Here is a 26634-nt window from a genome sequence, read left to right on the forward strand (position 1 = left end):
GTCTAAAGGTGTCAAAATGAATCGCTTAATTGACAACAAATCGCTTATCAAATCAATGGCCTCGTATTTGATCATGTATCTTTAGTGTTTAATCCAAATAAAATATTTGTAAACATCTGCTTTTCTTTCTTTCAATGACCATCAGTTCTTGTGTCATTTTGCTTAGCTGTTGTTGTTTATCAATCACTAAATCATACCAAATAAACAAGAATTGGTTAATAAACAGTCATCGGGAAAATGTTTTAATACACTTTAATGCAAATAAAATTATATCTGATATTTCTATTAATCGACGAAATCGATAGAATGGTCGGGTCTAAAACTACTTGATAGTGATAACCATGTCTAAATACATGATAGTTAACAATATTGCATTGTCAATACTTTACAAATAATTTACAGTGGAAAAAAAGCAAAGGCAGGGAGGTATTAAAAAAAGTTCATTTTGACAAGTTGACTTATCATGATGTGACCGTGAACTTTTTATTTACGCCCTGGCGTGAAATACGCGTCCATATAAACGATGACATTTCAGATTGGATTTGAAATAAAGGAAACTTCAGTCAGAACCAATACGCTGGCCCACTGCGACACACAGGACGAGCTGACTCTTTTAGAAAAAGAAAAGAAGATACGTACTACCGTGTCAACCTAATCCATCGGTTAGTTCTCAAAAAAAGGAAGTACATTTGGCCCCGTCAAAAATCCAAACGCTGACATATGTAAAACAAACGACTCGTGTGAGGATGTTGCTTTCCTAAAACCCAGTGTATTTTGCTGGTTAGCTGGGTTGGCTCACATGAGCAAGTTGTACGTTGCGTGGTGGGAAATAAAACAACGTGCAAAAGTCCGCAAGGAAGAAAAGGCGTCCGCTCGGCATAAATGTCACACGGGGACGCGACGCAGCAGGAGGCGATGGAAACGCAACGCGCTGGCAGCCATTTTTAGTTAGCGGACGAACCGGACGACGGCTCCGTCCGCTCGGAAGACTCCACCGCCTCGATGGGGTCCAACTGAGGAAAGACCACCAAACACAAGCTCTGGCCCACCACGGTCGCCGTCTCTGCACGACAACAACAGCGACGTTCGCAATGTTTCTTCGCATGGACGCGGGCCAATTCGCCGGGAAGACTGTTCAAGTTGAAAGTTCAACAAGTGCTCACCAATGAAGCGGTTCAGGCACTTTGGTTTTGCCCTCCAGTGGACGGCCAGAAAGTAGACAGGCACGCCGGTGAGCATGATGAGAAGACCCACGCCGCACACCAGCGGCTCGGAGTAGAGACTGAAGCCCAACAGCAGCGCCCAGAACATCAGGTAGCACACGGGCACCAGCAGACGCACCTGCGCCAAGCACAAAGTCATGAAAGGAACAATTAAAAAAAAAAAAGAAGAGGTGAGCTGGGACCTTGATGGGGCGGTAGAGGTTGGGCTTCTTCCAGCGGTAGAAAAGGAGGCCCGCGATGGTGACGCCGTACGACAGGTAGTTGATGAAGGACACGTAGTTGATCAAGTTGTGAGTCTCCCCGATGCACAGGATCACCATGGCGGCCGTGCACTGCGAGCATGCACGCTGCCGTGAGAGGAGACACCGGGCTAGCTGTCTAGCGGAGAAAAGGCCGGCTTGAACGTACGCAGACCAGCAGAGCCGGGATGGGCGTGCACTTGTCCACGTGGATCATGGCCAGCAGGCCGGGCAGGTGACCCTCCCTGGCGCCCGAGAAACACAACCTGGCGGCGCAAACGCGGTCAGGGCAAACGTCAACGCTAGCAACGACGAGCGACCGGCACTCGCCTGGACGAAGTGAACAGGTAGCCGTTGATGCCGCCGAACGTGGACAACGCCACGGAGATGGGCATGATGACGGAAAAGACGCCGAGCAGCTTCTCTCCGAACGTCTGGACGAGAGGACATATTAGTATTTAGGCTAACATTAGCATTAACACTAGCTCATGCTGGGGAAACTCACGACGGCGACGGCGTTGGAGGAAAGCAGCTCGTCGGAAGACATGGACGAGAAGTAGGCCATGTTGGTCAGCGTGTAGACCAGAGTCACCAGCGGGATGGAGATGTAGATGGCGCGAGGGAGGTTCCTGAACCAACAGGGACACAGGGAAACCAGCAACATCTGTCGTTGTTGTTCTTGTAGCCAACGAGGCTCGTGGTCAACAAGCAGCACGAGCAGGAACAAGCCCTGCAGAGTAGAAGCAGCGGGCACCTTCTGGGATCCACAACCTCCTCCGTCACGTAGTTGAGGAAGTTCCATCCGCTGAAGGCGAAGGAGGCGTGCAGGAAAGCCAGCGCCATCTGCCCCACCGAAGGGGTCCGCTCCATGGAGAAGACCGCCTGCGGAGTCAGCGCCTCATAGTTGCCTGGAGGAAACAGAAGACCACGGTCAGCTGCCGGTGGGACGAAAGGTGAGGAAAGGAGTTTTACCCTTGAAGATCTGCACCAAACCCACGACGATGATCAGCCCCAACGCCATCAGCTTCCCCACCGTGAAGACGTCCTGAATCCTGGTGGCCATGCGCACGCTGGAGCAGTTCACCCACGTCAGCAGCACTGCGCCAATGTCACAAAACACATTTGGCCCAAGTCCCTTTAATAACAAATACTGCTTATGTTGTTCGTGCTTTGTCGCAATCATCAGGAAACATGTACAACCTGCCCAGGAAGTCACAATGTCCCATGACTGGTGAGCTTTGACATTTCCATCCATCCGTCCGTCCATCCGTCCGTCCATCCGTCCGTCCGTCCATCCATCCATCCATCCATCCATCCATCCATCCATCCATCCATCCATCCATCCATCCATCCATCCATCCATCCATCCGCTTCATCCCTCTATGGCCGGGGGCGGGCGGGTCTCCATGGCTCGAGGAATGCACTGTGCCGCCGGGGGCTCATCCATCAGTGTCACGCGCTCTCACGGTGGGCCGGCTCTCGGGCACAAAGAAACTCTTGTCGGCCCGGCCAGACGGATGGTTTCCGTCGCAAAGGAGCCACAAAACGTGAGCGCCCCACCAGAAGCGCCACCTGCGCCCGCGCTCACCTCCCAAGCCACACAATGGTGACAAATGATCTTGCGAGATCACAAAATCAAAACTTTCAAAGGGGACACGAGCTGCGTTTTTTGACTCACGGAGGCAGGTGGCCGACAGCACTCGCGTGGCGGCGTACGGCGGCGCGCACTCGGGGAAGACGGGCTGCAGCACGTAGCTGGAGAAGGTGAGCGCGATGACGGCCAGCGTGGTCGGGTACATGATCACCACGGCGCTCCACAGTATCAGGAACCTGACGTCACCAGAGCTTCAATGAGGCCCGAAGCGAGCGGCGGAGAGCGTAAAGCAGGAAACGGCAACTGACCCCACCAGGCCTCCGAAGATCTCGCTGACGTAGGCGTAGTCGCCGCCCGACTTGGGGATGGCCACGCCCAGCTCGGCGTAGCACAGCGAGCCCAGGGCGGCCACGCCTCCGCCCAGCATCCACACCAGCAGCGCCGCGCCCACCGAACCCGAGTGCTCCAGAACGCCTTTGGGCGAGATGAAGATGCCCGAGCCGATGATGTTCCCTGAGGGAGGGGTGACAGTTCAACACACAGTCCAGAGCTCAACACACATGTAGAAAGGTTTGCTTTTACTGCAGTAACCAATCATCAACATCATGATTCAATTATAATGCAATAATTCTGCTTTTATTTAGTTTTACCTAGCATTGGGAGGTTTGTGTTTTAAAAGTTATGTTTAGTTTACGGGTGGTGGCTATGAATGCTCCCCTGGCCGTAGTTTGGACACCACGATTGGCTTTCCATGAGACGCATGTAGTGGTACACTCTTTGGACAAGCCCCGTAATGGACGCCTTGACTTGTTGATATGGAGCGGCGACCGGCCCAAAGTCGGGCGCAATGGAACAGCATGTGACGCGCCGGTGCCGGCGCTCCATCCGTATTGATGTGGCAAGTTGACGACGCGCACGCTGCTCAGCTCAGCTCAGCTCAGCTCAGCTCAGCTCAGCTCAGCTCAGCTCAGCTCATTCATTCAAAGCGGCACACGCGCGTCAAGCACAGACACGCTAGTTGCCTAACGATGAGGACGACGACGGCGCCGTTCACCGATGATGATGGTGCAGGCGCTCAACAGGCCGATCTCCTTCTTGAGGGTCACGCGGTCCGGAGCCGGGGTCCTGGGGTCACGCGGCGGCCGGTCCATATCGGCCTTCCGGCTGGTGCTGTGGCTCCCGCCGGTGCTGTGGCTCCAGCCGCGGCTCGTTCCAATCTGGCTGGGTGGCTGGTCCCGGCGCTCCCCTCTCTCGGCATCCGGGCCTCCTCAATGGGCCGCGCTTGCGCAACACCCCGGCCGCTGCTGGGGCTTGAATGTTAAGTAGGCGCAACTCGCCGCGAGGCGTTCAGGGACACCCCGACTGGATTGAACGGCCAGAGAAGAGTCACCGGTGCGGTCGCTGTCAACGTCTGTGAGTGGATATGGGCACGGTGACAATCAACCAAGTAGAAGAATGCTCACCTGGATTTGGATTTGGTGGGCACGCACAGAATGGAGGCCTCACACTGGAGCAGGGGGAGGGTGGGGGGGAGTACTTACAAGGATCGGTGTCAAGGATGGATGGCCGGATGGATGGAGGGGGGGGACTACTTACAAGGATCGGTGTCAAGGATGGATGGCCGGATGGATGGAGGGGGGGGACTACTTACAAGGATCGGTGTCAAGGATGGATGGGCGGATGGATGGCGGGGGGGATTTTGAAGCAGGGTCCCTCCCCAAGGTGCTGGGCTGGCCGGCGTCTTCATCATTTGAATCCAGGCTGGCTCCAGCCGGTGTGGAGAAGTTCATTGCAGGGCGCAGGAGTCTTCCCAACTTTGCCATAGGCTGCAGCGTGCCTGTTATCAGCAAAAGATGATTCATTTCCCCTCTAATCTGGATTCAATCATGTGCTTGAGCTGTGCAAGCAGCAATTTCCCTTCTATCAGCTTCATCAAAACGATTGCGGCGACCTTTTAAAATGAGCTAACATTGATGATTAAATGGCCGAGCGCTTGCTTGTTTGTTGACTTTTTTTTTCTGTAATGATTCATTCCGGACACGCCGACCTTTGACACCAAGCTTGTTTGTCGTGCGCGCCGCGCCGTCACACACCGACGAGAGAGTTTGAGCGGCAGACGACCGACTCACCACCAGGTAAGCGTATTCACTCATCTTCTAATTTGTTTTGGAATGGAGCTAACGTGACTGGATTTAGCATTTGTTGCCCGTATGTGCTCATTGATCCGACTCAAGAGCATTACCAATCGACGAGACGGCAAACACAATCGTAAACGTTCTGTCTTTCCACTAAAATGAAGATTGTGATGGAGCCTGATTTAAAGGTCAACCGCTCCAGGTTTTTGGGAGAGTAAAACAGTGAAGACGGATGAATCAGCCAATTAGTCTGAAAAATATATATTTTTTTGCCCAGGAAATTGTTGCGATGACGTCGGAGCGCAGCCCGCTCACCACGCACGTGCTCAACATCAGCGACGGCGTTCCGGCCTCACGCGTGTCCCTCAGCCTGCATCGACTGGACTCGCAGCTCAAGCTGTGGAACATGCTCAACGTCGGGTACGCTCAATATGCCGGCTCTCTCTAGTGGTAGGGTAAAGGAAATGTTCACGTTCCATGGTTGGTTGTTTGTTTGTTTGTTTTTGAATGGTAGAACGACGGACGAAGACGGCCGCTGTCCGGGTCTCATCAGCCGGGAAGCGTTCGTCCCGGGAATGTACAAGTTACGTTTTGAAACCGGCTCGTACTGGACCAGCCTGGACCGCGACTCCTTCTATCCCTACGCCGAGGTGATCTTTTCGACACGCTTGCCAGTCGTCCTATTCTTTTTTTCCTCTTTGAACATTTTCAGTAAATTTGGAATGCTTTTAGATGGTCATCCAATCAAGTGATCAATCATCTGTGCTCCAGGTGGTGTTCACCGTCACGGATTCAATGCAAAGTCTTCACCTGCCGCTGCTCATGAGCCGCTTCTCCTTCAGCACGTACATGGGAAGCTGAGGGCCGCGCAGGCGCGCGCACACACACTCGCTCACACATGCTTACAGATGAAGAATTATTATTATCATTATTATTTTTGCCATGACACATGCATATTCATGAACTTGGATCTAAATCCATCCCAGTTGTGAACACCACAAACACAATGTGTGCCACTGACTGAAGTGTAAACATTGATGTTGTGGGTACCGTTGCCCCGCCTTCTTTGGCTGGTCAATGGCCTGGATCGACCCCGGCAGTGACAGGTGACCATCCCGTTTGGACTTGGCTGCCGTCAACAAGGAGGAGAAAGTTGCACCATTCATTCAGTTCCTGCGATGGGGAAACGTTTGTGTTCACGGGTCACATTTTGACCTTTAAATCAGATGGGCCACATTCAATCATAAATGAGATTTATAAAAAATGTCAAATCAATTGCTATTCTCATTTTATCTTGTATTTGTTGATAATGATTTACTTCGAAATGATCAACCGAGATTGCTTTATTTAATCATTAAATTTCAGGAAAGAAACGTGTTGCAAGTTGCCCTTCCTTGCCCACCCCTGCTTTAGCCTTTAACCTCAAATCTAATTATTTTTGTTTTGTTACTGTTTTATTGGAGTAAAGTGATAATTGATAAACGATACAACTACAAAGTTGTTGATTTTGTGATTATTCTGACAGCAAATATATTTCCTTTTATTATTTTGTTTTGTGTCTATTTTGTAATACGAGTGTCTGTCACTGTCCCGTTTGACTGTGTTTTGGGGGCGTGATCTTTTTCTCTCCGACCAATCAGGGAGAGGTTTTCCAATGAGGCCCCCTTAACGCTTCGTTAGGGCCTGCTTGAAAATAAACCTTGATAGAATATGTAAAAATCACTGTTAATATGCTTAGACAACAGAAAGATGTGTTTAAAAAATCTATTAGCACCAACTACATTTTAAATTATATTTCCTTGATGAAGTCTGTTTTTATTTCTCTATTTCTAATCAGGCGTTAGAAAATGCCACCCCAAGGCTCGGCATGATTGGGTTGACATTTGACGTCGGTCCTTGTTCAATAACAGCACGACGATGAGCTGGGGAAAGACGAGTTCACTTGATCAAGTTTGAATTTAGGGCTCCTGATCGACAGGAGCTTGGCCGGGTGGGAAAGGGAGGGAGGATGTCGCAGCTTTTGAGGCTGGTCTCAGCGGCCGCGCGACCTCTGTGCTGCCGGGCTGCACTTGTCGCGGCTCGGTTAAACGCTGGCGCCGTCGGACGTCGCTTCATTGGCGGATACGCGCGCTTCGGCGTGCCGGTAATTACCTTTTGGCGTCATTCGCCCCCCTAAAGTACTTTTCAGTTTATAAATGATGTCATTTGTCTTAGCTGTAGAACTTAAGAGTTCCTTTGGAGAATCGTGCTAAGTTTAAATTTGAGTGGATCTGCTTCTGTCAAACTTCAGCAAGGACGGCCAAATCTTTCCTTTTAAATGAATGTAGTACATGAATTCATTTTAGGACAGATGTCCCGCTCTAACGGAAGGTAAACACGGTGCTGAGCTGACGTAACAGCGTATTCATATAACCTTACAACATGGCTTGCTAGGTTCGTTGCAAAACGTGGGAATTGGCGTCCTTCTAAATGATTATGATCACCACCCGCACTGTTTGTCAGTTACAAAGACTTGCTAATAAAGTTAGTTGAGGCTTGCAGTACATAAAGTCTCCGTTAATGTTCATTAATGAATTGGTTTTATTTGATTATCGAGTTAATGAGGTAGCGTCAGTTAATGACATGAATGACTTTGCATGCTCTTTTCAGAGCGCGTCCCCAACCTATGTGTCCCCGCGCGGCTTTCGGGTGGTTCGGCAACGTCTTTATTCGACTGAGCCCCAAGGTGAAGGATCGAACCCGTCTCAGATGTTTTACAGCATCAACAAAATCGGCGTCTGTTTGCTATTGGATAAAAGGAGTCGTCACTGAGATTGTCTGTGCTTTCCAGACGTGAAAGGAGAAAGTGGAGGAGGACGAGGAGGACGGACAGGAGGTGGCAAGAGAGGAGGAGGAGGAAAAAAAGACTGGTGGAGTCGAATGCAGAAGGTTTGGGCTCCCGAAACCTGCAATGTTTCACACACGACAACCCAAAAGTTGCTCTCGCATGGTGACGCAGCATCACGCAATCTTTTCCCATCATGTTGCCTGGCACCGAGATGCAGCAAGATGGCGCCAAAGCATTCCTTTTACATCAAGCACATAAGGCGCAAACTGGTGCACCGATTCCTAAATGAATTCCAATCTGTCATCCTCTACAAAAACAGACTGCTAACTGTTTTTACATGTTACAAAGCTAAACAGTCACAGAATCATAAATCAAATCAACTCAAATTGTTAGTGCAGAAAAGAAAAGAATGTCCTGGGATTTTTTTTTGCCTGACGTGAACAGAATTTAAATGTACCAAACATCCCAGGGAATAAATATTCACATACACGATGTCGCGCTCGCCGTTTGCGTTCAGGGCGACTTCCCGTGGGACGAGAAGGACTTCCGCTACCTGGCTGTCCTGGCGGCCGGCGCCTCTTCCACGCTGCTCTACATGTACTTCCGCGACAGCGGGCGCGAGATCACCTGGAAGGACTTTGTGCACCACTACCTGGGCCGCGGCTTGGTAAGGTGCCTCGACGAGCCCCGGCCACAACTTTGGCTCGCTATTTCTCTTTCTGCGTGTTTAGGTGGACCGTCTGGAAGTGGTCAACAAGCAGTACGTGCGCGTCATCCTCATGCCCGGCGCTGAAGGGGTGAGTGGCAACATGGTCATTTCCAACCAAGGTTTTTTTTCGCTCCTCTTAAACCTGAATTTGACGCCAGTCTGAAAAATGTCATCCTGTTGCGCACAGAGCTACGTGTGGTTCAACATCGGCAGCGTGGACACATTTGAAAGGAACCTGGAGACGGCCCACTTAGAGCTGGGCATGGAGGCGTCGCGTCGGCCCGCCGTGGTCTACAGCTCCGAGAGCGACGGGTCAGCGAGCGCCGCGTCAAAAAAGCCTCGGGACGTTCCTCAACGCCACATTTGTGCGCGCGCAGGTCTTTCCTGATGAGCATGATTCCCACGCTGCTGCTCATCGGCTTCCTGCTCTTCACACTGCGCCGCGGGCCCATGGGGGCGGGGCCCGGCGGCGGCAGGGGCGGGCCCTTCAGCATGAGCGAATCCACCGCCAAGATGATGAAGGACGACATCGAGGTCAAGTTCAAGGACGTGGCCGGCTGCGAGGAGGCCAAGCTGGAGATCCTGGAGTTTGTCAACTTCCTCAAGAACCCGCAGCAGTACCAGGATCTGGGAGCCAAGATCCCCAAGGTGACACTTTTGTTTGAAGAAGGAAAAAAAAAATCACCCGCAGAGATATGCTGATGAACAAGACAATGTTTTGCTAGGGTGCCGTGTTGTCGGGACCTCCCGGGACTGGCAAGACCCTTCTGGCCAAAGCCACGGCCGGCGAGGCCAACGTTCCCTTCATCACCGTCAACGGCTCGGAATTCCTGGAGATGTTTGTGGGCGTCGGTCCCGCCAGGGTGAGTGCGCAAACTTGCAAGTGTCGGCCGCGTGCTTGGGCTTCCTGACAGCAAGGTGTCTGTTGACAGGTGAGGGACATGTTCGCCATGGCGAGGAAGAACGCTCCCTGCATCCTCTTCATCGACGAGATCGACGCGGTGGGCCGCAAACGAGGCGGCGGCAACTTTGGCGGGCAGAGTGAGCAGGAGAACACGCTCAACCAGCTGCTGGTGGAGATGGACGGTCGGTCCCAGCTATGCGCCTTCTTTTGTGCCCGCCAACCTGCCTCTCACTTTGCCGTTTGTCCGTCAGGCTTCAACACTGCCACCAATGTTGTGGTCCTGGCCGGCACCAACAGACCCGACGTCCTAGACCCCGCCCTCATGAGGCCCGGACGCTTTGACAGGCAGATCTACATCGGTAACAAAGGGTCCTTTCTCTCTCACAGCAACAAGGGGAGCCAGGGTAAAACTTGTTGTGGCTCCTCAGGTCCTCCGGACATTAAAGGACGGGCGTCCATCTTTCGAGTCCACCTGCGACCCATCAAGTTGGACCCCAACGTGGACAAGGACGTGCTGGCCAGGAAGATGGCCGCCGCCACGCCCGGCTTCACCGGCACGTGCCCACGACATCGTCTGAGCGGCCGTTGAAACAAAAGGCGATGCTCATGCATTTTGGTGTGCGTGTGTGTGTGGGCGCACGCAGGGGCAGACATCGCCAACGTTTGCAACGAGGCGGCGCTGATCGCGGCCAGGCACCTCCACCCGCACGTCGGCCACAAGGACTTTGAGCAGGCCATCGACAGGGTCATTGGAGGTCAGTCCGGGATCCGCTCGTCGCCGCCATGCGTCCAATCCTGATTCATTTCCTCCTCTGGCATCCCGGCTTAAGCAGTTCAAATACTTGATTCGCTCATTTGACTACTTGCCATCATGGTCTGCCTTGTTCTTTCAGGTCTGGAGAAGAAGACGCAGGTGCTTCAGCCCACAGAGAAGAAGACGGTGGCCTACCACGAGGCGGGTCACGCCGTGGTGGGCTGGTTCCTGCAGCACGCCGACCCGCTGCTTAAGGTGAGAACGGTCGTCAAAGCGGCAAAGGGGGTGGGTTGGACTGAGACTTGCGAACCGCCCCCAGGTGTCCATCATCCCCCGCGGGAAGGGACTGGGCTACGCACAGTACCTGCCGCGCGAGCAGTACCTCTACAGCCGCGAGCAGCTCTTCGACAGGATGTGCATGATGCTGGGAGGACGCGTGGCCGAGAGCATCTTTTTCGGACGCATCACCACCGGCGCGCAGGACGACCTCAAGAAGGTCACGCAGTCGGCGTACGCACAGGTATGCCCGCGCGCGCGCTCGTGCTCTCGGGGACGGTTTTGAACAGCTTCCGCCCGTCGTGTGTCGACGCACAGGTGGTCCAGTTCGGGATGAGTGAGAAGGTGGGCCAAGTGTCCTTTGAGCTGCCGCGCCAGGGCGAGATGGTCCTGGAGAAGCCATACAGCGAAGCCACGGCCGAGCTGATCGACGAAGAGGTCCGGGCGCTGGTGGAGCGAGCGTACGCGCACACGCACCAGCTGGTCCAGGACAAGAAGGACCTGGTGGAGCTGGTACGTTCGCAACCCCGCTCTCCCTTTCAGCTTCTTGAGTCCTTCTTGTGTTGAATGTGTGCGTGCTCAGGTGGGCAAGCGGCTGCTGGAGAAGGAAGTCCTGGACAAGGCGGACATGTTGGAGCTGCTGGGCCCACGGCCCTTCGAGGAGAAGTCAACGTACGAGGACTTTGTGGAGGGCACGGGCAGCTTGGATGAGGACACCAGCCTACCCGAAGGCCTGCGGGACTGGAACCGCCAGCGACCCGCCGCCGACCCCGACGAGCAAGCTCGCGACAAACAGCACGCTATCTAGACTCGTTGTCAATAACTCATCATTTTCTCGGCCACTTGTTTGGAAGCATCGCTGCGAGACCTCCTAAGGCGCTCTTGGACGGGTTTGCTTCAACTTTTACGCAACAAACCAACACCAATTATTGGATTGTTCAAGGACATTCTTTTGATCATTTCCTTCAAATCCCCCATGGATAAAAAATGGCCAACATTTATCTCTTGCTGTTGTGAAATTTTAGGGGCCGGCCGATGTGTCTCATAACGTTTCGGGCCAATGGTGAGAACAGATTTGGATATCTGCTGCAGCTCTGCTTACCTTTTGGCTTTTTCATTTCTACGGCTATTCCCACCATCTGCGTGGTGGCTTTTTCCACTCTGGGACTTCATCCTCATCTTCATCCTAATGTTGGCTGTGGAACTGGTTTGCTCCACTTCCACTGTGAAGTCACAAGTTAGCAAAATTACATTTTGGCAAGCTGTCAAATAACTTCACAGTTGATGGCTGGGTTGGCACTCCAGACACACGCCCACCCCCCCTCCTCTGTAATAATAGGTCATCTTGGGGCTCCAGCACCGAACACTGCGAGGACCCTGTTTTTGTACAATTTTTATTATGTTTTTTCTTTTATCCCCCAATTCTCAAATGAAGACCATGACTTGGTGCCACAGCCTACTGTGACACGATGTAAACATTTTGACGGTTTGAGTTATTTAATCTTTTTTTTAAACAGCATAGTTGACATGAAAGAAAAAGAGGAACATTTCCTGTATTTATTCAAAATTCTTTTAGATTCAGGGTTCCAGAATAAAATTTCAATAATGTTGTAGACAAAAACGTTCTTTGTCCAAATAGACCTTTCTACTTTTTTTCTTCCTATTAAAAAGGGCATGATTTAAGAGGTAGCAGGAGACAACGTAGGAAAAGAATAACGTTTTACGAGTCAGCAAATAGAGATTTTCTTTATGTCACTTTCTAAAACAGGCCCTTTTACTGTGACTACTTAAAAAAATGAAAAGTGAGAGTATACCAACTTCTCCAAAGGATCACGACACCACTGAAGACAAAAACAAAATGTACAATAAAAACATCATGATACCATCATAGTGCACAAAATGCCTCGTGAGCAGGTCGTGCAACTGCGAAGGACTTGCCGGATCTCTCGGAAGTCAGAAGGAAATAAAAGAGATGCACGCTAATTGACGTTAGCAACATTAGCTCAAGCGCTAATTGGCGTTAGCAACATTAGCTCATTTCGACGCTCGATGATAGCGTCATCTGGCGACTACAACGCGAAGCCCAAATCACAGGAAATATCTACTCAAGTATTTATCACGTCCCTTGTGCCGTAATGTGGAGTCGTATTCCTTGAATTAGCCGAAATCGAGAGCGCGCAGCTCGTCTTACCTCAGCCACATGTAGCGCGAGAATGGTCGGCCACGTGGTGTGACGTCACCACGCACACCACATAGGTCCTAAATGCCCAGGTAGATATTGACAATAAACAAAAGAAAATATACTGAATACAATCCTAATGATACTAGAAGTGTTTTAGTAAAATAAAGGGAATACACCACTTTTGCTTCTCTGCTGGCCGACAGGATAGACAGAAGTCTCTATGATATAAATATATTGGTTTTATTTATAACAATCTCTGGAGACTGAAAAATTGTTTGCATAAAGTCATCAGAAAAAGAATACAATAAAAAAAATCTCCTTCATCCTTGCCGTTCGGCAACTGCGGGTTCACCTAATGGCGTATCCTCCCCCACACACACATTTTTAGAAATATTTTATTTATACATATATATTTTAAATTTGGGGTGGCTACTTAATCCCCGTGTTTTTGTGGAAAAACTCTATTGGCAGTATATCACCGTTCAAGAATGGAGAGAAAAAAGTAAAACCTATGGCTATGAAGGAATCTGTCCAGCAGAGAGCGCCAAATGTCACATAAATGTCTTTTTTGCCTCAACAGCAAAAAGCCGCAAAACCTTCGTTGTGAAAAGCCATAGAAACGACCGGAAACCAGGTTGGTCTTGACGTCGCCCCATTTGATTTCCTGCTTCAGGTCTGCTTCCGCCTCCTGATTGGCCGCTTGCTGTGGTTATGTCATAAGGAGAAGGGCACCCGAAAACAGCAGGGAGGTGCAGAAAAGGCTCAATGACAAGGAGATGGTGCACGCGCCCCCACAGTCCTTGGCGTTTTCCTGACACACAAAAGTTTGACAAAAAGTCAAGCGGATCACAATTTTCAAGAGAAACATTTTTAAGGGAGTCAGACGGCAAATGGAAAATTCCGCACAATTGACTGACATGTTGAAATAAGAAATGGGAGATGCTGTAACGGAAAAATAAGTTGAAGTTGTAAAAGTTTGAATCTTTCAAAGGGGCATCAAACGATGCGAAAGGTCAAAGATGCAGCGGCCTGACCTTGGGGTGGTAGGCGTGGCAAGACTCAGGGCGCCTGCGTACTTTCTGCGACTTCATCCTGTTGCACTTAACGGTGGCGTTATGTTGGCAGTCGTCAAGGAAAAAGAAAACGCCGGTTGCTTTGCCTTAGGCGGCCTGCCAAAAGGATATATTTGATCTCTTTGGCCTCCAGCGGGATGGGGCTGTATTGGCGAGAACAGTCGCAGTTAGCCTCCGTCACCACCACCAGCAAGTTGCTGTCTGGGACACGCTGCACCACAAACATCCTGGAAAAAAAAAAAAGTCAAGCATCTCATCAGGCGCAGAAAAAAAGTAGTGTGTGTGTGTGTGTGATTATACTTTTGGCAGCGTCCACATTTGATGATGCTGTTTGCCTCTTTGACGGAGGTGTCATACGTGAAGCCGGGATAGGCCGTCTCGCATGGAACCAGAGCCTCCACCTTCCTCTGCTTGTGAGCTGCGCACACGCACGCACGCACGCAAGTAGAAATGCAAATAAATCCAGCGGGCGAGGTGCTAATGTGATGTGACGTCCATGGTGAACTCACAGGTGTGATAGCCAGCCTTGGCTTAAATGATGAACAGAACGATGATGATGAAGATGATGGAGAAAAACATGGAGAGTGATGGATAACAAGGAGACTCAAACAACAGATTTTGAGTCATGGGGACAATCACACAATGGCTGATGACAGTGGCTTACCATCCACAAAGTAATCAGAGTGCCACAAACCGCACAGGTTGAAGTCCAATAGGAACCTTGAGAGACACACACCACACAAAGTTAGTTGGGGAAAAAAAAAAAAAAAAGAGGTCAGGAAAAAGTTGCGCTTCCTCACATGAGCGCATTGGAAAAGATCCAGCGGACGATGGCCGCCAGGTTGTAGAGAGGCTGCGGAAACAAAGAGACAACAACCGTCAACCTGGCCTGCAAAACATTGGACGCGTCGGACAAATGATTAGGGACGCCTCGGCGGCCAAGTTTCAATGTGCTGTGGGCCGGTGCACGCGACTGACGCTGAGCAGCTGGCGGGGAGCACCGCTGGCGTGGTGATGGCTGTTCTTGCACATGGCCTGGTAGTCGAACAGCGACACTCTGCGAGTGCAGCAGGCGGGCGGGAAACCGTGACAACACACACACACAATGTTGTCATGCTGGCTTTGAACCAGCACAAAACGGCAGTCGCAAAGTTGCACAAAATAGTAAACGCAGGCGCAAAGTTGTCCAACTGACTTTTTGTACATGCCCATCTTGATGAGCGTGGCCATGACGGCGCCATCCACCTCGCCCATGAAGCGGCCCACCTGAATAAAAAGATAATAAATGTAGTGGACTGAATAACATGTGGTGGATCAAAGTTGGCCTGAATGTGTGCGTGGCTTTGTGTAATGTGCATTATGTTGACTTGTGTGTGTGTGTGTGTGTGTGTGTGTTAACGGCCGGGGCTAATGTGCCACGCGATGGCCAGCTGTCACCGAAGCAATCAAATAATGACAGGATGGCATCTCGTTCTACCGCTGGCAACGCGCACGGTCAGCGTCGAAGGTGAGCATGAAGGTCGTGCGGCCAATCTGGCGCTCAAACGAGCCAATCCCGCCTTGACGGCCTAGTCCTCCTCCTCACGTTGGCCGTGACCCCTGACCTCTTACCTCCTTTCTCTCTTTGGACAGCAAGATGAAGCCGTGATTGTCCACCAACAGGCAGCGCAGGTCCTGGAAGATGACATCACGTCAACGACGGCTCACGTGCGTCGTCATGTGACCTACGCACGCACGCACGCACGCACGCCACGACTTTACGCCTTTTAAAGTGTCCGAAAAACAATTTGGAAAAAGCACTTTTGCGGTGGCGTGACGTGACTTACGTCACTTTCGCAGTTGAGGGGGCACAATCCTTCCACGTTGGAACACTAACACGCAAGCAAGCAAAACATGTCAATTGCGGCGTTCCCACCTGGAGCTGAGCGACAAAAGAGGAAACACTCACGTCTGTGTCGCTCGCCTGAAAGAAAAAACAGATCAATTAGAAAGATATCCATTGTCAAACTAGGACAACAAATATTACATGTCATTTGTGTTGAGCAAAGTATAGGTTTGTGTACTTTTGCATACTTTCATGAAGGACAAAGGTCCTTCTTATGTAGTACCACAGTGTGCCTCTGGGGGCAGCACTGCCACTTAATCCTCGTTACGTCTTTACGCTTACAATTAAAAATGACGATTAAAATGGAAAATAAAGCTCAAAAATTGTAATTAAATACGTTTAAAAGACATTTCAAATAACGATCAAAAACAAGCGCCGTGCGTGAGATGAAGCCCAGCATGGAAATGTAAAGAGAAAACTTGAGTCGGGAGCTGTCAGCTTTCATTAAGCATCGCCTGCCTCACAAACAGCTGGCTGGCTGTGTGTGTGTGTGTGTGTGTGTGTGTGTGTGTGTGTGTGTGTGTGTGTGTGTATTTGTGTGTGTGCCCTCAGTCACCTGCTTGGTGACAGCCCAGAACGTCTTCGCCAGCACGTCCAAGGACATCTGCAGACCTACGGCTATGAAGAGAACAAAAGTACACACACACAATCAGTCAATGTGAATGAATGAATGAATGCACACACTCCATTTAATCTCCACACGCACGCGCACACACTCCACTAACGGCTGCCGTGCGGCAACATATGGCCTCTGTCTCTCTCTGCCTTTTTTTTTTTTTTCCCCTCCAAACCACATGATGCTTGGTGTTTGGGTGTGTGTGTGTGTGTCTGTTTGTGTGTGCGGGCGAGAGGCAGCTGAGAGAGCAGTGATGACGATAACGGATAAGGCGCACTATTCCAGAATGAGAATGACGCAGATGAGGAGGAGGAGGAGGAGCATCCAGGATGAAGTGCGCTCGTGTTTGAGCAGAAGCAGCAAGTGGCTCCACACTTGATGGGGTGAGGAGCACTTGGCCACCTGTGTGCAGGTGGACTTTCCGTTCCGGAGGAGGACGTCCTACGCTGGAGCTCCACTGCACGACTTTTACCTTGGAGGCTGACGTTTTTCAGCACATGGTGAGTGTGCATGTGAAGTGTCTGCAGTCCAGGGGCGTGCAAAGGGAAGGGATGATGGGGCGGCGGCGGCGGCCCCCCCCGGCATCCACCTGAGGGCGTCCGTGGCGTGGCGTGGCAACTCCACCAGGTATTTCTGGGCATGTGCAGGGCCCCCACGTTAGACTTCTTGGGGTTCGGGTTTTAAATTCAAGTTTGAAACTATCATTCGATTTCAAATGAGGGCTTTAAACTTGTCATCCGTCTGCGGTGACACTTTGGCAGACATTTTGTCCATATTGTGAGGACGATGCGCTTCAATGGCGGCGGGCCTCAGAGGAGGCCAAGATGGCCCCTTTGTGGCGGGCTGACAAAGCGGGACGGAAGGTCCACAAAGAAAAGAGCTCGGGGCGGCGTCCGTCTTGACTCAAGTGCCTTGGCAGGAAAGGAAGGCCGGCGTGGATTTGCTCCTCTTTTTCTCTCCGTCCTGCCATCTGGCGATGCTTTTAACCGTCCGTTGCTGATTTTTGACCAAGTTCAGCATTTCATCCTCACTCTGATGGAATAAAGCTTTGCTGGGATTATTCAATTCATTTCAGGATTAGCGCCGGCAGTTCATCGCGGGCTCGGCTGGAAGAGGCGAACTGCTAGCGCTAGCATGTAGCATCACAATTGCATCCAAAGTGAAAGTTTGCCGCGTGGCAAAAACAGAACGTCGGGCTCATGTCGGGTTCTTGTTGTTCTCCGCAGGATGTTCTGCTCGACCGGACCCTGCTGTGATCCATGTGGCTGACATGAGGCGGCCGGACCAGCACCCGCAAAACCTCCAGGGGCTTCTCGGTGCGTCTTCTCCACGATGATTCTCCAGTTCATTCCTATTGCGAGGCCCATTTCTCACCGTTTGTTTTGGTTTTTCAGTTGGCGCCGTCACGCCCACCCTGGTTCTGGTGGTCCTCCTGGGCTCGGGCCACTGCTGTCCCGACATGTGCACCTGCACCGGGAACACCAGCGACTGCTCGGGTCTGGATCTGATGACCTTGACGCCGCTCCTGCCTATGCTGGATCAGGACTGCATGACGCTGCATCTCCACCGGAACAACCTCTCCACCCTGGTGTCCGTTGACTGGACCAACCTCAGCGGCCTGGAGGTTCTGGATATCGCCCAGAACCGACTCTCCGGCCTGCCCTCGGGCGCCTTCTCCGATCTGGGCAGCCTACGTTGGCTCAACCTGTCCGGTAACCTTCTCGGAGAGCACCTGACCACCGCTAACATCGACTGGAGCCAGGAGGTGGAGTGGGGCCTGGACAGGGAGGCCTTCAAGGGTTTGAGCTGGCTCCTAGGTCTGGACCTGTCTTCCAATGCGCTCTCCTGGTTGCCTACGGGCCTGCTGGATGGACTCCAGAGGTTGCGGTGGTTGTCCCTGGCCAGGAACCGTCTGGCCGTCCTGGAGAGGGCCACCTTTGAACCTGCGAGGGGACTTAAGCAGCTCCTCCTGGCTGGGAACCCCTGGCACTGCGACTGCAAGATGAGGGCCTTCAAACACTGGATGGAGTGGATGCTCTACCGAGGTGGGCCGCCGAGACATTCTGACCTCGTAATCCTGATGCCATTTACGAGAAAAGGCTAGGACCAAACATCTCCTCTCCTCCCTAAAATGTTGAATCCATCTTTTCTCCTCCATCCTTTTAGATGGTCTGGTAGACGCTGTGACTTGCAGTCTACCGAGGAGCTTGTCGGGCCGGGATATCCGCGGGGTGCCGGCCGAGATGTTGGCCCACTGCACGCAGAGCTCCAGCGGAGACTCCGGCGCCAGGGAGTTTGCGTCCGGAGACCCGAGCCGCCCCTCGTGTCCGCCGGGCCGCGACTGCGTGCGGCAGCGCTACCGTCCGCTCAGCGTCCGGCGGGCTCGCGGCACGCAGATCGTGGCGGGCGTGGTGTGCGGGACGGTGTGCGTCATGATGGCGGTGGCGGCCACCTACGGCTGTGTCTACGCCTCGCTCATGGCACGCTACCAGAAGCACCTGAACCAGCGCGGGCAGCCGCTCATGGAGCGCTCGGGACCGGACGCCGACCCGGAAGACGTGCCGGAGGAGACGCCGCCCAAAGAGGCCTGCGTGGTGCACGGCTACCGCATCAGCAGCTTCTGATGTGTGCTTGTCCGACATCGTCATGACTCTACTACAATCTCAAAATAGTGATTATTTGATTTGATTCGTCCTTCCAGCCAGATAGCATTGAGGAGTAGTAAGGAATTAGCAAATGAACGCAGCAATTGCATTTGGAATCATCACATCAATCATTTTCTTTCGAAGGAACTATCTAGTTCCTTAGATGATGTAGAAAATCCTCGTGTAGTGTTTAGAGAGAAGGCAACGAGTGAACAGTTTGCAAAAATGTCCCCTCTTGGTCCTGCGCCAAGACACTCTTATCCTACAGCAACACTGCCACCTACAGGCCACACGGACTTACTACAACTTCAGCACCACTTGTAACAGTCGGTAAAAGTTCCCATTATTGTTCCACATGAAGAGATGGCTTCCTCAATAAAAGTGATTGGTGTACTTTTAAGTGTCCGGGGTCCGAGTAGTAGCTAGTAGTAGTCAGCTGACTCTGGAGCGGCTGTCGAGCTCAAATCAAACAAAGAAAAGCGACCTGACCTTCTGACGAATTCGAAGGAAGGACGACTGACCTCCGGCCACGGCTGTCTTGCCTTGCGCTGACACGGTGACCGACGTAGTGGCCACCACGTACATGGTGCCTGGAAGCAACCACAACAAACACTTGTGAGAACAGCAATGACAAGAAGATCAAAAGAAAGAGGAGCACGTGTGTCACCTTTGTCGTTGATGGGGTAGTAGAAGAAATTTCCCGGCGGGTTCTCCACGGCCAGGCGGTACCACAGCGGGAAGTGGTCCACCGTAAACAGGTTGTCCTTGTCCGCGGGCGTCAGGAACTTTCTGGGAGGTGAGGAAGACACGCAGGCGTATTGATGCGAGCGCCGGCACGGTGACAGCGCGCCGCCTTCTCACTTTGCCACGCGTGTCTCCACGCCGGCGTATCTCATGATCCTCATCAGGCCCACACGCGTGCCCAGGAAGGCCGTCTCCACGCCGGGCTCCACCCTGTCGTCCAGCATGATGGCGTTCCAGTAGGCCTCCATGGGCGCCGTCACCACCGCGTCAAACAAGGTTTGCTGGAGCAGCAGCTCGTCGCCTAGGCCAAGCGCACACGGCTGACGTCACGGAAGCCCGAAAGCTTTTTGGAGTGGGCGGCGCCCACTTACACTCCAGGTCGGGCTCCTTGCCCTGCAGGTAGCGGAGGGCCGCCTGCAGCTGCGAGTACTTGCGGTGGGCGGGGTCGATGTCCGTCTCGCAGTACGTCCTCAAGGGGCAAAACGAACCGTCGCATTGAATTCTTCATTTCATAAAAATGAACCAAAGTGTCAAGTGAGCAAAGATGACAGTCGTACCACTCGGAGGCGATGCTGAGGTCGGGAGAGGTCAGGTCGTGGAGCCCTGCGGGCGCAAAGGTCAAAGCTCACCATGCGAGCAGAGCTTGAGGAAAAGCGAGGCGAGCGCCTACCTTCTTCCACCGACACGTTTCCCACAAACATGAGTTTGCCGTGACCTTGGGTCAACACCATGCCGAAACTGTGCGCACACAAAGGCATTTTTGCCCAGCTCAGCCTCAATCACCGCTCAAAGCGTTGAAAAATCGTCTGTCTACACGCGCTGCTCCACTCCCAGATGGGACTGGCATTCAACAGACTCGCTTTGAACGAGTCGCGGCGAGCGTTGCCCAATCTTACCTGAAAGGAGTGTCGTCAATGTTTGTGTAGAAATAGTCGTTGACCAGGAAGAGGGGCCTCCTCTGTTCAAAAATGGATTGGAACGGAACGTCATCTTTTTGCCTCTTGCTAGTGACAAAGTGGACTTGCACCTCTTTCTGGCTTTTTGTGCCTCGTCCATCAAATTGACTCACCCCGTTCTCCAGCGAGGCGCGGATGTTGAGCGTGTAACTTCCCGTCTCGCCTTTCACCATGGCCGTCCGCAGCTGCCAAAAGACGGTCAGTTGGGAGCGAAGAAGAGCGGCCGGCCGCTCGTCGCGCTTACCGTCTCGTCGTCGTCCTCCCACTCCACCTCGGACAGGTCCACGCTGTTGTAGTTGGGCTTGGGCTTCAGCTTCTTGCCGTCCTTGTACTGCAAACAAACGCTTGCTTTGTTGCCGTTCTTTTGGAACCTTCAATCGAGTACATCGGTCCAATTCCGATGGCAGGCGCGCTTGTGTGTCGTCACCAGAGGTCGAAGGTCGGGGTGCGCCAGGATGTAGCCGTTGTTGGTGATGAGGAAGGCGTAGCCGTGCGCGCCCAGCTGACACACAACGACGACAAAGGCAAAACCGTGACGAGGAGGACGAGGAGGACGAGGAGGACGAGGAGCACGAGGAGGACAAGGAGCACGAGGGCGCGGCCAGGCGGACCCACCATGTAGCGGGGCACCAGCTTCATCACCTCCATGAGGGGAACGTCGGTACCCACCACGCCCAGGAGGATCCCGTGCGACAGCTGCACACACGCCACGACTCGGTTGACACCTTTCCTAGCAAGGCTACTGAATTTTCACTGACCGTCTCCTTCTTCTTGCTGAAGACGGGCATGGCCACCGACGTCATCAGCAGCAGACTTTGCGCCTTGGTGCTGAACAGCTGCCCGCAACACCATGATCAAAACACACAAGCGGATTGGCTTCAAGTAGGGAGCTGACAAAAATAAAGGCGTGCGCCTGAGCATTGCCAAGGGAGCAGGTTTACCTCCTTGGTTTTGGGAAGCTGACGGCAAGGTCATGAAGATGATGAAGAGGATGAAAACGATGATGATGAAAAATCATGAGGAAGATGAAGGGCACCGAGGCGGTGTGCCGTCTTTTAGGAGTGAGGGGGACGGTGGGGGCCGGAGCGGGCGGTCTCACCACAGTGTCCATGTAGGCTTCGGTCCAGATGATGTCGTGGTCGTGGTTGATGACCATGGGCCGACTCAGCACGTGCAGGTACTCCATGACGTTCTCCTGCACGTCGGCCAGCGTCGACACGTGCGTGTAGTAGCCTGCGTCAAAGTGTCGCTAGCTCCAAAAAGTGCATCTCTCAAATGACGACAAAGCAAGACTTGCGCCACCTTTGTTGTTGCAGGCGATCCACTTGGCGTTCTGGGCAAAGGTCATCTCTCGGCCAATCAAGTACGTGAAGACGCGCACCTGCAGAGTGAAGGAGCTCAGCCAACGTGGAGCAGGCACACGCGCAGCCACAGGCGGTGAGCTCACCCTGCGCTCGGGCCAGTTGAACTCCTCAAAGACGGACTCAAAGTCCTCCATGGCGCCGTCGGTGATCAGCATGATGGCCTGGTTGCACATGCTGCCCTGACCCAAAACGCGCGCCTACGCGCACAAAACACGTTTCTTCTCCCATTGTGCCGTGCGGGATGTCAAAGACACGCCCCTTGCCCCCCTCCCACCTCATTGAGGATCTTGAAGGCTTCTTTCATGGCGTTCTTGAGCTTTGCTTCTCCTTTCACGTGAAGCTTCTCCACCAGTATCTTGAAGTGCTGACACGCACACACGTCAACAATGACGACATCGCGCCGTGACTTTGTTGAGGTGCCGAGGCTGCCGACGGAGAGCTTACCTCCCTGTTGTCCAGGTCGGCTTGGACCAGAGTTCCCTTGAAGCACGGCTCCACATAGCGCACGTAATCTGTGTACTACACACACACACACACACACACGGGCGCGTAAAGTCATGCACACGTTCCGGCGTGTGCGCGCGTGCGTCTCACGGCGATGACGTTGACAAAGTCGTTCTCCCCCAGCGTGTCGAGGATGGTGTTGATGGTGTGCTTGGCGATGGTCATCTTCAAGCCCTTCATGCTGCCGCTGATGTCCACCATGATGATGATGTCCTTGGGCGACGTGGCCGCCTGGATGTACCTGACACGCGTGCAAGTGGTGGAACTTCTCAACTCACGTCATCGTAATTCATCCGTCAAATAACAATAGCGCAAGATGGCAGCAAACTTTTGTCTGACTGAACCTCCTCAAATGTGTGCTAGATTAGGCACAGGCGCACAAAATTTAGAATTAAAAAGTCACCAGTTTCGGTTCCTGCAGTCGAAGGCTGCAACGCCGTTGCTGTCCGGCGTCCATTTGATGCCTGAAACGATAAACGCGCTCAGCTCAAAGTTGTGATTTGATGACTCCAATCGTGCGTACGTGTTACCGGGGTAGATCCTGAAGAAGCCGGCAGAGCTGCCAAAGTATTGCCAGGTGAGCGTAGGGTCCTTGAGGAAGTTGCCCACAAAAACGTCATTGAGGGCCTCCGAGTTGTACACAGCGTTGAGGATGTTGGGGTCTGCCGGGGGGAAGAGGAGGAAGGGTGAGGAAGGGCCGCCATGGCCGAGCGGCGGCGCCGACGGACGAGCCCCCCGCCCACCTTTGTTGTAGACGTTGGTGGGCACCTGCACGGTGCTCTGCTGGGTGTTGACGGGCATCTTGTTGAAGTGCTCGTTCTCCTCCAGCGGGAACTCGCCGCCCAGCTCCACAGCGTTACCGTCCTCGTCCAGCGTGTTGATCAGCATGGAGTTGTAGTAGTCAAACTGAGAATGCGAGGAGAAACACTGACGGGACTTCCTCTGCGTCGGCCGGCCAGCATTTGTTTCAACGTGGACGTGATTATTGTCTAATTCAGACCAACCAAAAAATTACCTCTAAGGAAGCGTTGAAGTCGTGATAGAGGTCAGCATCTTCCGCCGACTCGGCGAGTCGCTGAAGGACAACATCGAGATTATATTGTGTGTCCATTTTATTTTTTTTTGCACAATGGTGCCAGATGATTGATGACCAGCTCATCACTCAGCGGCTGCTGGTCAACAGAACAATAGCAGAATTCTAAAAAGCACCTTGACAGACTTCATTTTGCTGCCCAGCATGCGTTCAATCTGGTCAGCGTAATCCTTGACCAGATCGCTTCCGTCCACGTCCACCATCTTGATGATGGGCTCCACATCCTTCACTTTCTGAACACAGCACACAAAAACGGATACTTGGACTTCTGCCAAAAAGGCGGACTCGATAGTCGTGCACCGAGGACATCATTCTCGGACAGAATTTGTACGTTTACCTCAGTAGACATTTCATCTGTAGACTATTTACATGCGCTTTGCATAACCAATTCGAGCGATGAACAAACGGCTCAAACTCGACGAGATGCGCTCATTAGCACGGAGTTAAACAAAGCACGCTAACCCTGTTTAGTGAGGTTATTTGTGTCACAGGGATTTGTGTCACTTTATTACGAGCTTGGAGATCCTGGCCACCCCAATCTGATCTGCAAGTCAGCCAAATCAGACATCGCGTGACCGCGAGTTATCAGGTGACTTTCTCGCCCCGTCAAAGTGGATGGATGCCAATCGCGGATCAACAAACAGAGGAACGAGCTGTACCTTTTGCAGAAGAAGCGATCCGGAATACTTGGTGGAAAGCTCTCGAAGCTGCGACGAGAAGATGGACGCCCATTGCTGCACGCTGTAACACAACGACACAACCGGTCATGTCGATTGCACAACCGGCATCATGTATCATCTCGTAGACAACAATTTCAAGTGAATTGCGATTGCCCCACCTACAAAAAACACGATACACAGAACGCAACACAACTCAACAGAATCGCAATACCTGACGCACAATAAGAAGCAAATGGAAAACACAATTTAAGCCAACTTAACTCAGAGCAACCCAACCCAAAACAAGACAAAAATTATGACAACATGACTCAGTCATAATATACAACACAATCTAGGCAACCCGGACGTATGACAAAAATCACCAAACCCATTAGCTGAACAAAACACGTGACACAAAACAACACTACTGAACACATCAAGTGGAACAAAACGCAAAATAACTCAAGTATCAAGTTAACAAGCACAGTGGAAGGCTAAAATCCGATTAGAATCACGATGATGTCATCAATCATCAATGCGTGAAGTACTTCCATGTTTGAGAGGCACGCGCACACACACTGCAATCTTCCAGAATGCCTCCAGAATCTTGCACCATGTTCTCGAATGATCACAGAATGTTGTTACCTCATGTACCACAATGTTCTATAATGCCCCTCATGTTGTTTCCCACACTATTCCAAAATGGGTTGGCAATTTTACACAATGTCCAGTAAGCAATATGAAAGTAGCATGCATTTAGAAAACAGCCAAAGTTGCAAGCGGGGACACAGCCCAGATAATGTGGCGGTGTGCTAGTGCAGATTAACCAGATTAGCAGGATGAGTGGACAAGATGGCAGAGGGACAAGAAGCGGCGAAATATGTGGGACAGTTGGAGCCTTCCAAATCCTGGCCAGTGGCCTGACCGTCCGGCAAGGGGCGGAATCTGTGCCCCAGCAGCCAACGAGACAGCAAGAGGGCGTCAATTCCCCCCTACGGAAGCGCCTCGTTAGCTCTCTGACATCTCGACCACGAGGAATCATTGTGATGACGTTTATGAACATGTGCATTACTCAGAACCAAAGGTACTGATTTATGATGACATCATTGAGTCACTTTGACCATCAATGAAACGTTAGCAAAATGTTGGGTCGTCGTAGTCGTGAATGAATAGCTCGATGAGAAACCCTTGGAAACTCATTTATTCATTCAGTCAAAGTGCGATTGTCGAGCTCAGAACCCATCTGGACAGGTTTCACTCATGCGCAGCAAGACTATGAAGATCCAGATCAAGACCACTTTGAAGCCTCATTCATTCATCCGCCGGGTCAGAGAGAAGACACTCCAGATCAGAAGCAGTTTGGCAAGAGGGAAAAGCACACTCACGTCTCAGGCGGGATCTTCAGCTGAGCTTGAACGCCGAGCCACAGCAAGAGCAAGCCGGCGACTTGGAGGCCGCGCTTCATCCCGACTCAAGAGGACGGACGGCGTCTCCTCTCGTGGGCTCCGGCTGGTTGCCTTTCCTCAATTTTTGCCTCCTTCCAGCCGCTCATGGCGAGCGAGCTCCCCCCCCCCCACCTGTGGTCTTGGACGGCCGTTCCTGGGAGACTCGTCCCGCTGCTGCTCCCGCTTGCCGATTTCTGCGGGTTCTTCCTCACCTCAACGTGCGGCCCGGTCAGCGCCACATAATCCACTTGGATTAAATGGCGGGAAAGCGGGCGAAGGGCGGGTAGGACCAGACGGGACGCCGGCGCCTCATTGGATGCATTCATTTAAGAGGATTACACGTGCGCGCACGCACACACACCTGGGTATGCAATAACTGTTCATTCCTCTGATATCCTCACACGCACACACACACACACACACACACATATTCATGGCATTTAAAAAAAAATGTCCTCAGACCCAAATATGCATTTTTTGTTCTTCGCTGTCGTGCATCGGTGGTAACCATGGTAACCGACATGTTGTCACTTACTGGAGAGTACAGTCAATATGATCAACAATAACTAGCAGAAAGAATCAAACATTGAATGGAATGCCTTTATTGTCATTGTGCAAGAGGCATACAAGCTAAGCGGCATAGCATGGCTGCATCGGCACGAATAAGAAAGGGATGAAAAGTCGGTCCGGTGCTGCGTTCGATGTTGCCGTGAGCAGGCCCCAAGACCTATTTCAATCGGAGGTGTACCAGGACGAGACCAGGACCTTCGCAGATGCCGAGGCGGGTGAGGGGCACCAGGGGATTGG

At 52.1% G+C, this 26634-nt stretch overlaps 5 protein-coding genes across 16 annotated transcripts; 3 read left to right on the plus strand and 2 right to left on the minus strand.

Annotated features, from left to right (window-relative positions):
* Positions 1–235: 235 nt before the first annotated feature.
* On the minus strand, positions 236–12926 carry slc7a10b (solute carrier family 7 member 10b). Of its 3 annotated transcripts, none has more exons than XM_088377709.1 (12): positions 12853–12926; positions 11764–11884; positions 3365–3569; positions 3141–3292; positions 2435–2560; positions 2217–2370; positions 1968–2091; positions 1793–1896; positions 1632–1728; positions 1406–1555; positions 1164–1341; positions 236–1063 (listed from the first exon to the last, which is right to left on the minus strand). In XM_088377709.1, exons 2-12 carry the CDS (start codon positions 11798–11800, stop codon positions 945–947), a joined length of 1446 nt encoding a protein of 481 aa, XP_088233835.1. In that variant the 5' UTR covers positions 11801–11884; positions 12853–12926; the 3' UTR covers positions 236–944. The 3 variants fall into 3 exon arrangements, with proteins under 3 accessions (XP_088233835.1, XP_088233834.1, XP_088233836.1); XM_088377708.1 differs by lacking the exons at positions 11764–11884; positions 12853–12926 and adding exons at positions 4111–4893; positions 5008–5029; XM_088377710.1 differs by lacking the exons at positions 3141–3292; positions 3365–3569; positions 11764–11884; positions 12853–12926 and adding an exon at positions 2663–2883.
* urahb (urate (5-hydroxyiso-) hydrolase b) lies at positions 5027–6737 on the plus strand. Of its 3 annotated transcripts, none has more exons than XM_088377737.1 (4): positions 5027–5191; positions 5469–5611; positions 5706–5841; positions 5963–6737. In XM_088377737.1, the coding sequence occupies exons 2-4, from the start codon at positions 5481–5483 to the stop codon at positions 6050–6052; spliced, it is 357 nt and encodes a 118-aa protein (XP_088233863.1). In that variant the 5' UTR covers positions 5027–5191; positions 5469–5480; the 3' UTR covers positions 6053–6737. The 3 variants fall into 3 exon arrangements, with proteins under 3 accessions (XP_088233863.1, XP_088233862.1, XP_088233864.1); XM_088377736.1 differs by lacking the exon at positions 5027–5191 and adding an exon at positions 5305–5379; XM_088377738.1 differs by lacking the exon at positions 5027–5191 and adding an exon at positions 5370–5393.
* afg3l1 (AFG3-like AAA ATPase 1) lies at positions 7074–12282 on the plus strand. The gene is made up of 16 exons (XM_088377703.1): positions 7074–7334; positions 7841–7916; positions 8022–8119; positions 8536–8685; positions 8750–8815; positions 8915–9039; positions 9105–9375; positions 9453–9590; positions 9660–9813; positions 9883–9990; positions 10060–10185; positions 10276–10386; positions 10525–10640; positions 10705–10905; positions 10980–11174; positions 11245–12282. The coding sequence occupies exons 1-16, from the start codon at positions 7200–7202 to the stop codon at positions 11467–11469; spliced, it is 2295 nt and encodes a 764-aa protein (XP_088233829.1). The 5' UTR covers positions 7074–7199; the 3' UTR covers positions 11470–12282.
* A 138-nt stretch (positions 12927–13064) lies between the features above and the next one.
* On the minus strand, positions 13065–26078 carry LOC148397137 (voltage-dependent calcium channel subunit alpha-2/delta-4-like). Of its 6 annotated transcripts, none has more exons than XM_088377696.1 (39): positions 25768–26077; positions 24383–24464; positions 23840–23956; positions 23646–23705; positions 23374–23536; positions 23161–23292; positions 23034–23094; positions 22721–22871; positions 22571–22645; positions 22401–22490; positions 22210–22323; positions 22065–22143; positions 21862–21995; positions 21704–21721; positions 21521–21598; positions 21378–21458; positions 21190–21264; positions 21007–21093; positions 20876–20947; positions 20703–20764; positions 20477–20544; positions 20364–20409; positions 20178–20275; positions 19924–20107; positions 19730–19851; positions 19584–19652; positions 16358–16419; positions 15865–15879; positions 15743–15787; positions 15528–15590; positions 15112–15182; positions 14895–14973; positions 14717–14769; positions 14581–14636; positions 14426–14446; positions 14217–14334; positions 14023–14143; positions 13878–13955; positions 13065–13654 (listed from the first exon to the last, which is right to left on the minus strand). In XM_088377696.1, exons 1-39 carry the CDS (start codon positions 25845–25847, stop codon positions 13553–13555), a joined length of 3282 nt encoding a protein of 1093 aa, XP_088233822.1. In that variant the 5' UTR covers positions 25848–26077; the 3' UTR covers positions 13065–13552. The 6 variants fall into 6 exon arrangements, with proteins under 6 accessions (XP_088233822.1, XP_088233826.1, XP_088233825.1 ...); XM_088377700.1 differs by lacking the exon at positions 25768–26077 and adding an exon at positions 25028–25047; XM_088377699.1 differs by lacking the exon at positions 25768–26077 and adding an exon at positions 24664–24918.
* LOC148397138 (leucine-rich repeat and transmembrane domain-containing protein 2-like) lies at positions 16239–19449 on the plus strand. Of its 3 annotated transcripts, none has more exons than XM_088377719.1 (5): positions 16239–16436; positions 16657–16917; positions 17644–17733; positions 17812–18462; positions 18584–19449. In XM_088377719.1, exons 3-5 carry the CDS (start codon positions 17688–17690, stop codon positions 19039–19041), a joined length of 1155 nt encoding a protein of 384 aa, XP_088233845.1. In that variant the 5' UTR covers positions 16239–16436; positions 16657–16917; positions 17644–17687; the 3' UTR covers positions 19042–19449. The 3 variants fall into 3 exon arrangements, with proteins under 3 accessions (XP_088233845.1, XP_088233846.1, XP_088233844.1); XM_088377720.1 differs by having other exon boundaries at positions 16703–16917; XM_088377718.1 differs by having other exon boundaries at positions 16239–16917.
* Positions 26079–26634: the final 556 nt, after the last annotated feature.

Source organism: Syngnathus floridae, chromosome 6 (assembly GCF_059516105.1).
Source record: "Syngnathus floridae isolate MCC-2025c chromosome 6, RoL_Sflo_1.0, whole genome shotgun sequence".
Taxonomy (NCBI): domain Eukaryota; kingdom Metazoa; phylum Chordata; class Actinopteri; order Syngnathiformes; family Syngnathidae; genus Syngnathus; species Syngnathus floridae.

What these genes read in the sequence shown, in the direction of transcription:
- slc7a10b (XM_088377708.1), bottom strand. Translation starts at nt 4,207, where the DNA reads ATGGACCGGCCGCCGCGTGACCCCAGGACCCCGGCTCCGGACCGCGTG. An exon ending in ATCTTCGGAGGCCTGGTGGG is followed by an intron (nt 3,293 to 3,364) that starts GTCAGTTGCCGT and finishes TGGTGACGTCAG; the next exon opens with GTTCCTGATACTGTGGAGCG. An exon ending in ACCTCTACCGCCCCATCAAG is followed by an intron (nt 1,342 to 1,405) that starts GTCCCAGCTCAC and finishes TGCTTGGCGCAG; the next exon opens with GTGCGTCTGCTGGTGCCCGT.
- urahb (XM_088377736.1), top strand. Translation starts at nt 5,350, where the DNA reads ATGAAGATTGTGATGGAGCCTGATTTAAAG. An exon ending in TGGAACATGCTCAACGTCGG is followed by an intron (nt 5,612 to 5,705) that starts GTACGCTCAATA and finishes TTTGAATGGTAG; the next exon opens with AACGACGGACGAAGACGGCC. An exon ending in CCTTCTATCCCTACGCCGAG is followed by an intron (nt 5,842 to 5,962) that starts GTGATCTTTTCG and finishes TCTGTGCTCCAG; the next exon opens with GTGGTGTTCACCGTCACGGA.
- afg3l1 (XM_088377703.1), top strand. Translation starts at nt 7,200, where the DNA reads ATGTCGCAGCTTTTGAGGCTGGTCTCAGCGGCCGCGCGACCTCTGTGC. An exon ending in TTATTCGACTGAGCCCCAAG is followed by an intron (nt 7,917 to 8,021) that starts GTGAAGGATCGA and finishes TGTGCTTTCCAG; the next exon opens with ACGTGAAAGGAGAAAGTGGA. An exon ending in GGTGGAGTCGAATGCAGAAG is followed by an intron (nt 8,120 to 8,535) that starts GTTTGGGCTCCC and finishes GTTTGCGTTCAG; the next exon opens with GGCGACTTCCCGTGGGACGA.
- LOC148397138 (XM_088377718.1), top strand. Translation starts at nt 17,688, where the DNA reads ATGAGGCGGCCGGACCAGCACCCGCAAAACCTCCAGGGGCTTCTCG. An exon ending in AAACCTCCAGGGGCTTCTCG is followed by an intron (nt 17,734 to 17,811) that starts GTGCGTCTTCTC and finishes TTGGTTTTTCAG; the next exon opens with TTGGCGCCGTCACGCCCACC. An exon ending in GGAGTGGATGCTCTACCGAG is followed by an intron (nt 18,463 to 18,583) that starts GTGGGCCGCCGA and finishes CCATCCTTTTAG; the next exon opens with ATGGTCTGGTAGACGCTGTG.
- LOC148397137 (XM_088377696.1), bottom strand. Translation starts at nt 25,847, where the DNA reads ATGAAGCGCGGCCTCCAAGTCGCCGGCTTGCTCTTGCTGTGGCTCGGC. An exon ending in CTGAAGATCCCGCCTGAGAC is followed by an intron (nt 24,465 to 25,767) that starts GTGAGTGTGCTT and finishes GTTGTGTTACAG; the next exon opens with CGTGCAGCAATGGGCGTCCA. An exon ending in AAGATGGGCATGTACAAAAA is followed by an intron (nt 14,974 to 15,111) that starts GTCAGTTGGACA and finishes CTGCACTCGCAG; the next exon opens with AGTGTCGCTGTTCGACTACC.